The sequence below is a fragment of the Plutella xylostella genome, chromosome 18, assembly GCF_932276165.1.
Source record: "Plutella xylostella chromosome 18, ilPluXylo3.1, whole genome shotgun sequence".
Taxonomy (NCBI): Eukaryota; Metazoa; Arthropoda; class Insecta; order Lepidoptera; family Plutellidae; genus Plutella; species Plutella xylostella.
In genome coordinates this window covers 10,293,546-10,306,706 of record NC_063998.1, presented here as the reverse complement: position 1 = coordinate 10,306,706, position 13,161 = coordinate 10,293,546, and the positions used below count along the sequence as shown (strand labels likewise).

Genomic DNA, 13,161 nt, shown 5'->3' with positions numbered 1-13,161 from the left:
TTTTGTCAAGTTACCTGATACAGCACAAGTTGGAACCACTTCACGCTTGGAGCTCCGCCAAACTTGTTCGCGAGCTTTCGCATTATTGTAACTTAACGTATCGATCTTTTGGTGGTTCAGTTAAATAGTATTCACGTTTTGTATAAAAAATTATGTTTTATGGTATCCCCAAGGACTTACAAGCTCCGGAACGCAGCCGACGCAAATCTGCATCGAACTCATAATAATAACGGCATTGCGCTTTGCATCGAATCTTTTGAATCTGTGAAATCATGACAACTTTTATGATATCTTCATCACAGATCTTCGATACTATGAATTTTAATTTTATGCTTTTATGCAATAATAATGTAAAGTTAAACCATGGAAATAATTATAACACAAAAACCTTAAAGCTGTATCGTAGGAAAACGATATCACCAATTTTACTTTAATTTGGTTGAAACCATCTCTAAAATATTTTCTTTCACATATTGGTTGGTGGAATGTAAATAAGAAATTCCTGAGAATGTGTTATTTGTGTACATTTCATTGCCTGCCGATACTAAAAACCAACACATTTTTTGGGTCAAGATTGCGTTTACTGTGCCTTTTAATCGGATATTTACAAATAGTAAGTAATATTCCATCTGAGATAGGTAGCAAGTGTAGTGGCTGGATTAGTGGCCGTCTCCACAGGCAAGAGAATCTCTCAACACTCGTGGCATCGCAGCTATAATATTGCCGTGTGGGGGCACCTTAAAAGAGTACTTATATGTATATGACAATGGACAAATAATTGTAAAATTTTACGTCCAATAAAATTATATTCTATTCTTCTATTATTGTCTCTGTATAAATAAGTTAACAAGTGAGAGGACGAAAGCTTGGGTCCAGCCACATTCGCCCCATGTCTCTTTCGACCCGGCCACATTCGCCCCGAATTTCATAATTTTGATAAGGTTCATTTTTGTTTGTGATTTTTTCCTTATCCTAAAGTAAGTACAGTCGACAGATAATTTGTAAATAAACAATTTAAAACTACATTTAATTTCAGATAATTCCTATATTACTAGCCATATTGGTGTTCGTAGCAAAATGGCAGAAAATGTTCATCTACCTGGTCTGGCATTTCTCGTCAATATTCATGAATGTTATTCTCATTATTGGCGTTCATTTAGTAAGTATTCAAGTTCATAAAGCATTTTATAATTTAATTGAATTAAATTGAATTACCTAGTATTAGTATTAGTTGACACCGAAAAGATTATACCTATAAATAAGTTGCATATCTCTGCCTAGCTTGGGGTCTGATGGCCGTGTTTTTTATGCGCCCCACATTAAAAAAATCTTTTATAGTACAGTTGATAACTCAAGAACAGTAGGTAGTTTTCCTATTAACTTTTACCAAGATACAAGAATAAGTATAATTGTGATATAAAATTTCAGGATTTTGCGTTTGTGTGTCAGTGGTACTACATCTTCTACATGGTGCGGGCAGTCATGTCTTTGGGCGCTTTTGTTTACTCCTGGGTCGACTTGAACGTTCGAGGCATCCTTATATTTGGAGTTTATTTGGGTACGTGGCGATTTTAATACTTTTTTTCCCATTTTAAGTTATTACCTACGCAATGATCTAACCATGCCAATCTTTACATACATTAACCATGACATGGCGAATAACTGAGCCTATGATTACGATCCGTTGCATGAAAAAAAATTAAGTATATTCAATTTGTTTCAGTTTTTGACTGTTTGGTCGTAATCGTGGTAAGAAGCCACTTCTTCCACTTGAGAGACAAGAAGTTGTCGGCGAGAGCGGCTGAGCAGGCGGTGCGGGAGGCTCAGCAGGCTTCACGGAGGAACAAGAAGAAATCTAGGAAGAAACATGGAGCTTCGAGTGTAGGTAGCGACAAAGACCCAGAGATAGCCAATGTGGGTGTAAGCCAGCCGCCAGCGCCCACCGCGCCCACCGCGCCCGCCGCGCCCACCGCGCCATCCGCGCCTTCGGACCTAACGGCCACCCGCCCTTCGGCCCAGAATGCACCACAACCTAAACCTAATGTTGGGAAACCAACAAAGTAAAGCTTTGTTTGTAGACTTTTTGGTTTTTATTACCTGAGTCTTGTTAAGGTAATGTGTTGATCTGCAGACGCTCGAGGATAAAATGAGACTTGTTTTATATTTATGTAAAGTTCTGAACTCATGTGACGAGGTAGGTTTTAGGTGAATAAAATATCTTAAATGTTATCCAAACATTTTTGTTTAAAATATCCGTTTCGTCCCGTATCCGTAAATAGGGTAAGAAATGGGTAATAAAAAATATGTAATAAAAGCTTTTATAAATTTAGATACTTTAAATTACATTCAGACGCTAGACATAACATTCTAGCTGCTCTTTTAGTGCATACCTACATATTTTTAGCTAAAGGTTTCATGAATCCTTTTTCCCTCCACTCGGGTGTAGCTAAATTGGCCCGCCTTAAATTATGTTTACTTTGTAAATTATATTTACATACCCGTGAGGGAATTTTGCGCTTCAGTGGAAAATTTACAACCTAAAACAGCGGTGTGAAAAACTTCATCCTGATTAGGTAATAATCGTCATAGTAGGTACTTGCATACCCGACTTGAAGTTTTACATTTATACATTATTTGCTTAGTTGACATCACCATTAATACCATCATGCTTCAGTATTCGTGCACACAGGCATCTCCCAAAAAGCGCCAAAACACGTAGCACACGCCAAAGAAATATCGCAAGTATTGTTTTTGTTTGTGAAATGCAAAATATACCTTTAGAAAATCAAAACATAGGTACCTTCTCTCTTACACATTACCGTTACACCCTTATCAAAAAAAAAAGTTTGACAAGGGAAGGCAAACCACAGGGTTCATGAACAAAAAATCATGTCCCTACATGACAAAGCTTTTACTGATATTTTTAAACTCGTTATTGATACTGAAAAGGGTTAAGGAAATCGTCAGGATCTTGTGTAAGATTGTAAGGACCTTGTCTGTTTATGTTTGCGGTTTAAAACATTCGACTGTGTTTATGCATAGGTCATATAAGGCATAAACTCGACTACCAATTTGTTTTGTAAGATGGTAAATGGATCTTATTGTCCATTCAGCACAGCGACACAGCGTAATTGTATGTGATAAATAAGACCAAATAATGTTGCAGATATGACGAAGAAGCAAAATTAAAACTAAATAAGGTATTAAAATGCTTCGTAACGGAATTTTATTAAACCGAGCAAGCTTATACATTTTCTGAATTGATAAAATTTACTTAAGTACTACTTAAGTACCAACACTCTGTAAAAGATGCTCGTTGAGTTTCTAGCATAATTTTTGTATGGTGAACGAAATTGAAAGCCAAGATGGCACCGGCGATGGTAAATTGAGAATCATTATAATATTTGAAAGATTTTTAATAAGAACTTGCCTTCCAAATGTCCGCTACCTCACGGGCCCGAGGAGGAAGAGCAACAAAGTATACTTACATCATAATAAAGATATTTAATTATGCCAAACGGGAATCAAACCCAAGACCGGGGATCTACATTTAGACCGATGATAATAAAAACTTAATTTAATCTTATATCTATTTGTGATCTATTTGTATTTGTCGGTGAAAAAAATGTATATCATCAAAGTACTGAAACATTCTTGACAGTGACACAAGCTCAGCTTATTCACTTTGTGAGCAATTTTGTAAATCCTAGGATTACCCTCGTCTGGAACTAATATTAGCGCGAATTTAGTCACGTTTTAAAAAATAACAACTTTTCGCTAAGACGCCAGACTTTCAATCTTATCTCAGATCTAAGTATATGGTGAAATTACGTGTGCTATACATAATTTTACAAAACGATGTAGGTATCATAATAATTTTGCCTCTTTTATTTGACATAAATAGTACCTACTTTAGCCAAAAACTTACTTGTATAACGCCATAGAGGAGCATTGGATCTTTGAAAACGAGAATGTGAGAAACAAAAATACGCATAATCTCAGGTAAGTACATACACAGACACACCCCTATTCGATGGTGTGTTCAAAACAAATGAGACTCCATAGGGTGGCTATTCGCAACACTCCGCTCACTCACTGTCTTACAAACTAAACTAAACACCATCTTGTACTACGTTCATTGAACTTGCTCTCGTTAAAACTTCCTCCTCCAGCTATTCCCTTGAAACACCCATATTCAGGTAAACCTTAAGACAAACCAATAAAGTCTACAGTCGCTGGTAGTTTCAGAATGCATTACTTTGTAAGCGGCCCCAAGTTGGGATGCAGGTACAAAGTAAAACTAGTTTCCTAGTTTGTATTTTTTCGGAAACTTTTCTCTCTTTCGTCTTCCGCTTAATTTTTGTGCCGTATTTTTGCTTTCTACACGATAAAATTTTACTGCCTATTCTAGTTTCTTCTGTAACTGCTATGCAGAATGGTTTGTTTTGATACTATATTTGGTGTAAGTGGCAATAGAATTGGTTAGTAAGAGGTTTGGAGTGTATTTTTAACCCTCAGGCGAAACAGGGTGGTAGGATCAATCCAATTTTGTATTGAACATTTTGGTAAAGTAAAATAAAAAATGTGCTAAAACAAAAAAAGCATTATAAGCACTTATCTTATTGGACAACGATGCAACAGATAAACATACAGTTACACGTTTTAACTTCTAGGTGTATTTTAATCGATAACTTATGACTACCCTCATTCAGGCGGTCAGGCGTGAAATTCTCTACTTAACCCATCGAGAGTTAGTAATCGATTTGTCTCACAATGTAAATTGGCATTAGTGGATGGAGTGATCACCGAGATTGACCCCCGGGATCAATCGGGACAATCTGCCGGACCAGACAGAGTAATGGGGATGTAATCAACACACAGATTCTAGAGTTATAGACGGAATTCATTATGTAAGAAGAGAACCAGACAAAGGCTGACAATGACTGACTTCTTGTCAAAGTTAAATTAACCTACCCACATGCAAATATTAAAAGTGTTCGACCAGTATCGTACATATTATTATGATTGTGTATGATTGTAATTTATGTAAGAGCAAGTATCATCATTCCTGAATAAGAATACCAAATGATCCTGTCAAACATCTGTCAAATACATAAAAGTTACGTCAGAATTGACAAGTGATTGACGCTGTTTAAGCATTGTTAATTCCTAATGTTCGGTGGTGGTAAAACCCACTGGACCCGTCTTATGTTTTTACCCTCGGATATTGGTGCACAGTGCACACATTTGACCATTACCATACATTGGAATACTAATTAATCGCTAGTCCTAATTACCTAATGGTCGAAGCCTACAATCGGCAACAGGTAGTGAGTACATAATAATTATACAGTGTACCTACATCGTGGACCGAGCTTTGTGTGAATATTCAATAAACAAACCGGATGATACATCGGTAATGCGCAATGTAGGGTGACCATGTGTTTTGTCGAATGTGATAAGTGTAGAATTTATTTGACATGAATTTGAACTTGACATGAATTTGTTTTATTTGACACCAAAAAACAGCAAAACAGAGTATTTTCTATCTTTCTTCTGTTAAAAAATAAAATACTATTTAACACAGTACGTTTTGACAACCCCCACATAAGGTGCATAAAAAATTACCCGTGGTAGTTAATTTACCTGACAAAAAAGGCACTTAAATGTATGTAGAACAAGGAGACTGATATAAATAATAAATATACCGCATGTTGATTAAAGCATTATTAAAAGCTTGTTTTACTTAATTAAACGTGATTTCGAATTCCGTATACCTAATCAGTAAATATTATTATTTGTACTTATATATTAACGTTTGAATAAGTTAACCTATACTCACCATCGACATAAACTATGACGGCACTCTCAATTTCAAGGTTACCATTTTCATGTAAATAAAATGAATTTCTCCATTAAGATTACACGCAAGGTTCATGTTAAACAAATAAACGGGTAACTAACACGGCATGTATCACGCAACCATAGAGTTAGAAAGTATGTGACCTCACGCACTAGCTGGACACACGCCATAAATTAAGTGCAGCCCTAGACCTCTCCTCACATTTATCACAGGGAAGATGACCTACATAGAGGAAGGAGGTCAAAGTAATTTTGGAATTCATTTATTTTAAGGACCTTTTTTAACACTTGGGAGTAGTAGGGGAAAGAGAATCGGTAGCATACGAAAGTAATAAAAAAATGAATGAAACTTGCTTACCTAAATTTAAATTTGAAAAAACTCAATCTTAAAAAAGTCGAGATGCAAGAAGAAAATAAATTAAATAACAATAAATAGTAGGAGTTTGGTATAAATCAAAATGTGTTTAAAAAAATATAATTTTATATGAAAACTTTGTAAGCTATTTCCATGGAATTATGATAATAATTATGTAAATGTGTAAACCAAAAGATATAAGAGTTTTAATGAAAAAACAAGCATAATAAAGAACTGTCTTAGCACAGGTAACCAGTTCCTTTGAATTACAGAATAATTAGGTATGTCCAGCTGTGGACGAATATAAGCTGAAGATGAATAAAAAATGTTACTTATGATGTAACTTTTGTTGTTATTCATATCGTGTTAGTGAGTCAGTGATGTGGGAGACAAAGGGGGTCTCCCACATCACTCACTTTTCCTTCACCCTGTATAAGGAACAGATGATACGTCACCCATGGAAGCTCTTTTTACCCCGCTGTCAGTCAACAAAGTCTAGAGATAGAAGAAGAAATCTCATAGGGTAAACATTATTATAGCATAAAAACTCTTATTTCTCAATTTAATTTGCAGTATCATAAGCCTGAGGTACATTTTAGCTCCTAAATGTGTCAATATATTTTTATTTTATGCTTCATAAAATGTTGGCTTTGACCAACTCAGTTCATTTTTACAATGTCACCTTTTAAGCCAGAGATGCAGCAGTTTTCTTACAAAGTAGGTTAACGAAAACGTGAAGTCATGTGTGTAAAAAACATTGTTGGTTTATTAGTATTACATATTGGCAAATATTGGTTTGTATCAAGTCTTACTTATGATACTAAACTTATCATTGCCCTAGCCAGGTATTTTGTGAGTAATTGGTTAATACCTACATGGCATGTTACATTGTGTGAATATATTTAATATAAGGCGACTTATGTAATTCCTTTCAAAGATTTGCTATTAAAATGATAAAATCAACCCCCACATTTATTTACACTGTATACCAATATTAATATTAATAAGATAATTTGTAAATGATTACCACATCTACGGTCACAAGCTTTGAAACAGTTAAAAAGTCCGAAAAAATACAAGAATGATGGTGACCCTACATCGTCAGTATGCGCGCTCACGGCGGGTTACACGCGGCGGCCCCTGTCGCTACATACGATCAGCTGATTACCATCACACAGCCTGAAAAGACTTGAAGGCTTTTGATAGGTACACTTCATACTATATTACTGCGGAATATGGCCTAAAAATGTGTACTTTTCTAGCTTTTCCCGCGAGCTTCACTTTGCCTTCAAAGGTTTTCCCGTTGGAATTCTGAGCTTATGTGTTAATACAGGATGTTACCTAACTAAAATATACCATCCATTTTGCCGGGAAAAAGAATCATTCAAACACCCACTATAATAGTAGGATTAATGAAAAACCTCTAACTGCTTGACATAGACCTTACCACCGAACGTAGAATCACACAATTTTCATCATCAAATCAGAAGTTTTCATTACGTATCAAAACACAAGGTACATAATTAAATCAAAATAATGATACCGAAAGAAGTGAATTTTGAAGTCGATAGGTTTCTGTTGTCGAGCGAAAGTTTTATGTACCCGCTATATTCATGTCAAAAAGTTTTGTGAAATAAAATCGCAATTTACAATTCTGATGGTCCTCTCTGTAATCCTGTTACTTCAATTTAACTCGAACTCGAGTCGAACAAAGCGAACGAATGAATATTTTTTTTAACGAACGCAGCAAAATATTAAAAAACAGAAAATGTCAATCAGATATTCAACCCTTCCAAAATCAATTTGTTGTTCCGAGCTCAAATGCGGGACCCCAATCTAAACAAATGAGAATCCTTCAATCATATTTCGGCGCTTACAACTGGCTGGCGAGAAAAAAAAACTCTCGGTAAATGTCACGGTAAAGTTCAGAAATTGAGTGAAATCTGATATTTACAGCGTTCAGGATCCGACCTGCGAAGAGGCTTCATATTATTCAGTCGACTCCGGGCAGCCGGCGGTATCGGTCGCGAGGCTCGTGTGTTCAAACTACCCTCAAATTCTCGCGAAATTCGTGAAAAATTTTACGTATTTATTTTAAAATAAATTCGAACTGTGTTCTCCGTGGGTTTTTCTTGCACTTTGTGGAGTTTTGTGAATAGTACCTATACTTGTTTAAATTAAGTGTCACTGTGTTTAAAGTTTTGGGTGGTGAAAAAGTTTTACAATTTCAGTAGATGAGTTACAATTTCAAGGTATGTACTTATTTTATTGCTTTAATATAAATGTATAATAATTAAAATTAAATGATTCATTAGTGTTCCAGTTAATGTGCTAGTTAGTTTTCGCAATGAGTACCTACCTACGTATGTACTTTTTGTGTCTCGTAACTTTGAAGTGTGTTGTAGGTATTGTCATAAAAGTAACTTAGAATAAGTGTACTAAAAAGTACCTATGACAAACCTACGTTACAGTTCATTTTCAGACGTTTTCCCGCTAGATGTTTTCGTGACCCCAACGTAACGTTAAATAAACAGACATCATCACTGTTCCTCTCCCAAGGAGCGCCACAACACTCTGTCTTCGGCCTTCCTCATCCAGCCACTACCGGCTATCCGTCTAAGGTTTGGATCGGGCTGGAGGGCGTCCCACGCTTGCTTGTTCGTAGTCTGCACTTGAGGGCAATATAAACAAACGATCTAACAAAGACTCACTTTTGCTTTTATCTTGTTTATTTCGCATTTGTTATATTAAATAGCGTGGAAGTAATTCAGCGGAAACGGTTCAAAGGAGGTTTATGATGAGGTTTGTATTTTATGCGGTACGATAATTTTACAAAACGGAAAGTAGATCAGACGATCGAGCAACAAGGGTCTTACTTTTCCTCCAATCTGTAAGAGGATTCGTGTAATGCAAACACAATTTCCATAGGAAATTACTTTTACCACAAATAATTGCTTCAAACGGCTGAAGTACACTTGGCTGCAAAAATGAATAAGTATTTAATAATTTATTTAAAACTACGTATATCGCTGAATCTATCCTTACCTATCTCACACTTTCAAAATGAATTTGTGTACCCTTAGTTAATTGTACTCATTCAATTAACGGCGATACGGCTCGCGACCTTTCGCGTGAGTACAAATGCACAGCGAAAAGCGTGTGACTCGCTGTGACTCACAAACTCTCCTCTAACTACCCCGTCGGAGATTACAGTCGTGAGTATTATGTAATATGTAGGTAAGTATGTACATAATTTTTGTTGTCATTACTTTATAAATACTTTAAACATTTCTTTATTTACATATTTTACATACTTATAAGGACTCATACATTTTTTTCATACATCTTCATACTACCTATTATTAAAAAAAAGGCATTGTATTTTTTTCACGATTTTATGAGTTCCGAAAATAAAAGCTATTTATTTATTTATAATAATATATAGACTTTCTACTACAGACCCTAACTTACTGACTGTCGTAAATCTTAATCTAGTACCCAAATATAAAAGTCTAGACTCGTGTCAGGTACTTGAATACACGTTTATGTAAATATAAGTTATGATTTCTAAGACAATCACCATATCAAGTCACGAAACAACACAGACAGAAAAAGAAAGAACTTTAAGGTTTTAGATATTTATTTCTCATAAGAACTAATTTATATTTATTCCAATCGTTTAGTTACCGCACCGCATAGCTTCATAATAATTTACACTATCGGCCAGTTTCACAATGTCTGGACGATGTAGACATTATTATTATCATAACTAATATTATAAATGCGAAAGTAACTGTGTATGTCTGTCTGTCTGTTACTCTTTCACGCCAAAACTACTGAACGAATTTGAATGAAATTTGGTATACATATGGTCTAGACCCTGAGAAAAAACATAGGCTACTTTTTATCCCGGAATTCCCACGGGAAAACTTTTTAAGGCGAAGCGAAGCTCGCGGGAACAGCTAGTAATATTATAAAATAATGTTAATTGCTACGAGTATATTTGACCCTTTTACTTATGAGATCATAGCTTCCATTTCATCCACATTTTGTTCAGCACTTAACCGAATTTATTACTTCGAAGAAAATGAATAAAAATGTCTCCCAGACATTTTTTCAGCCTTATTTGTGTAAGAATAGGTGTTTACGATTGGTCTGTTCTAGAATGTTCTTGGCTCCGCTCACCAATAGCTGCTATCTTATATAAGACTTTACTGCCTAGAGCCTAATTCGGTAATAATAATCCAGTGTTAAGTTTTTTTTTTACATTTTTATTATACAGGGTGCAATAAAAGTGGTATAGTAAGTTAAGTCAGATGGTCTGAAAAATCCCGATAAATATTTAGCTTGTCCAAGACCATAGAAAATTTGTTGGTCAGGTGATTTTTTACTCAGCGAAATATTAAATTTGATTTAAGAATCTACAACTTGTAAAATAATATGAAATGGCCAGAATAAAGCCCCAATCCCTCACTCCATTGGATATAATGTATTGAGCAAATTTTCCTGTGTGTTGGGAAAGGTCTACTCAAAAAAAAGAAAACAAAAGTAAAAATAAAAAAAGATCCCGACGATTTAAGAACCTCCTCCTTTTTTTGAAGTCGGTTAAAAATAAACAAAATATGAACGTCGTCGTTTAAATGCCAGCTTCCAGTAGCTGTTAGAAAATGTCGCAAATACCTCTCTTTCATTAGCGATAATTCCGGAGCGTGCAACAATTTGCATATTATTTAGTTCAGAAATAGTTCATCCTGCACACTACTAGTTGAGCGGAATGCTACGGTTTTCTATTTAGCAATCCTCTTGCGTGTGTGTAACTGTGTATTTGAGTAACCACTTTTTAGCTTCTGAAAAAAAAAACTGTTATCATCATCCGCTGCTTTTGCTGCTACACGTGCTCGTTATAGACGTAGATAAACGTCACAATATCGAGAACGAAACTCACATTAAATGTTTATCGACGTCGATAACAAACCCGTGTAGCGGCTGTTGGATATACCTATACATTATGCCTCTCCCAAGCACCGCCATAACACTCTGTTCTCGGCCTTCCTCATCCAGCCACTACCGGCTACTTGCCTAAGGCCGTCGGTCCAGCGGTCAAGGTTTTACTGTGTAATTTTATATTAGTTTTCGATATACATACCTGCATAGTTTATTTCCTGTAGTCCAATTTCTACATAAGAATTAATGATTACATACTTGTAAAACTTGCTTTGGAAATCCAATTTTACTACTCGTAAACCAGCAGAATTTAAATTCGTCATAATACAGGGTGAGTCTTTCGTAGGTAAAAATTGGTTGTTAACGTGACACTATGTATGGGGAGTAGATATTTTATTTTCGAGAATATCCCAAGGTCACTATAAGAAAAGTTGTTGAGAATGAAGAGCTCTGTAACATACTTCCGGATGTGCACCTACGAAAGACTCACCCTGTTTAGTAGTTAGGTTCACCCTACACATATATTAGACTGTTGCAGCTCGGGTACTAGCAGGGAGATGAGTTAAAGACGAATTACAAGTTCACAATACTCATTTATTCATTGAATCAGTCGTTCTTATATAGCTAGGATTTAAGACACTCTTAACTACTGCGCATGCGCGGCCCCAGCGCTGTACGGTGGTGTAGGCCTGCGCCGGTCGCGGCTGATATATAAACAGCTGGCGCGGGCGCGCAGTCAGTGGAGCGCCCGTCGTCGTGGGAAGCGGACGTCGAGCAGAGCAGCGGGCATCGGGTCGTCGGCGGCACCGCGAGGAGAGCGCGCAGGGCGCGCTTGGCCGATGAGTCATCACGCCGCGCTGTGGTATGCGAAGAATGCGGCTCTGGAATGCCGCCGCGCGTATGACTCACGTCGCATCGTCTGCGTATGCTACGCATAGTACTCCCCCTCAAGCGAAGCGTACGGTTTGCTTTACGGTCCGTCCTGACCGTGTTGTGTAGCTTGTAGATGTAGCTGTAGGTACTGCTGCCGACTCGTCTGCTTCTTTGCTTATATAAGCTGGCTTGAGGCGGTCCAGTGATATCACTGCCGTGCGTAGAGGCAACCGTAACTTGAAGTATTTTTCGCTCCGTTCCAATACTTCGTACGGGCCGTCGTAGGGAGGTGTGAGCGGTTTTCTGACCGTGTCGTTGCGCACGAAGACGTGTGAGCATGTTCGTAGGTCCTTGTAGATGAATGGTCGCTCTCTCGTTGCTCGTGCCTTCTGCACAGGTGATATCGCGGCCATGGTGTCCGTCAGTCGCCGCACGTAGTCTGCATCTTCAATTTTGGACTGTGTAGGTACAAAAAAATCAGATGGTACTCGTAGAGTCGCTCCGTAGGTCATCTGCGCGGGACATAGCGCGTTCTCGCGTATCGCCGTGCGCAAGCCGAGTAGCACCGTAGGTAGTTCGTCGCTCCATGTCACGGTAGCGCCTCTCGCCATTAGCGCTGCCTTGAAGGTGCGGTGCCATCGCTCTACCTTGCCGTTTGCTTGCGGGTGGAATGCAGTGGTGTGGATCTTGTTGATGCCGAATCTCTTCATCAGTGCGCTGAACAGCGAGGACTCAAATTGCCGGCCCTGGTCGGTTGTACACCGGATTGGCATTCCAAACCGAACCAGCCAGTTCTCGTAGAAGGCCTTGGCTACGGCTTCCGCTGTGATTTCACTTACTGGTACTGCTTCAGGCCAACTTGTGCAGCGGTCGATCATGGTTACACAGTAGCGGTATCCGTTTGACGGTTGTAGCGGCCCGACGATGTCGATGTGGACGTGCTCGAACCGTGCGGATGGCGGGAACTCGCCGAGTGGGGTGACGACATGCCGATGTACCTTCGCACGCTGGCAGCTGATGCACGTCCTCGTCCATTCGCCTACGTCCTTGTTCATCGATGGCCAGAAGAACTTCGCTGCCATCTGCTTCTTGGTCGCTCGTATCCCCGGGTGGCACAGGTCGTGTTG

General features: G+C 37.8%; 1 protein-coding gene across 1 annotated transcript; it reads left to right on the top strand.

The window, feature by feature from the left end:
• Positions 1–297: 297 nt before the first annotated feature.
• LOC105384084 lies at positions 298–2,229 on the top strand. Its single transcript, XM_011554253.3, has 4 exons — positions 298–613; positions 1,037–1,159; positions 1,429–1,558; positions 1,724–2,229. The coding sequence occupies exons 1-4, from the start codon at positions 509–511 to the stop codon at positions 2,062–2,064; spliced, it is 699 nt and encodes a 232-aa protein (XP_011552555.3). The 5' UTR covers positions 298–508; the 3' UTR covers positions 2,065–2,229.
• The last annotated feature ends 10,932 nt before the right edge of the window (positions 2,230–13,161 follow it).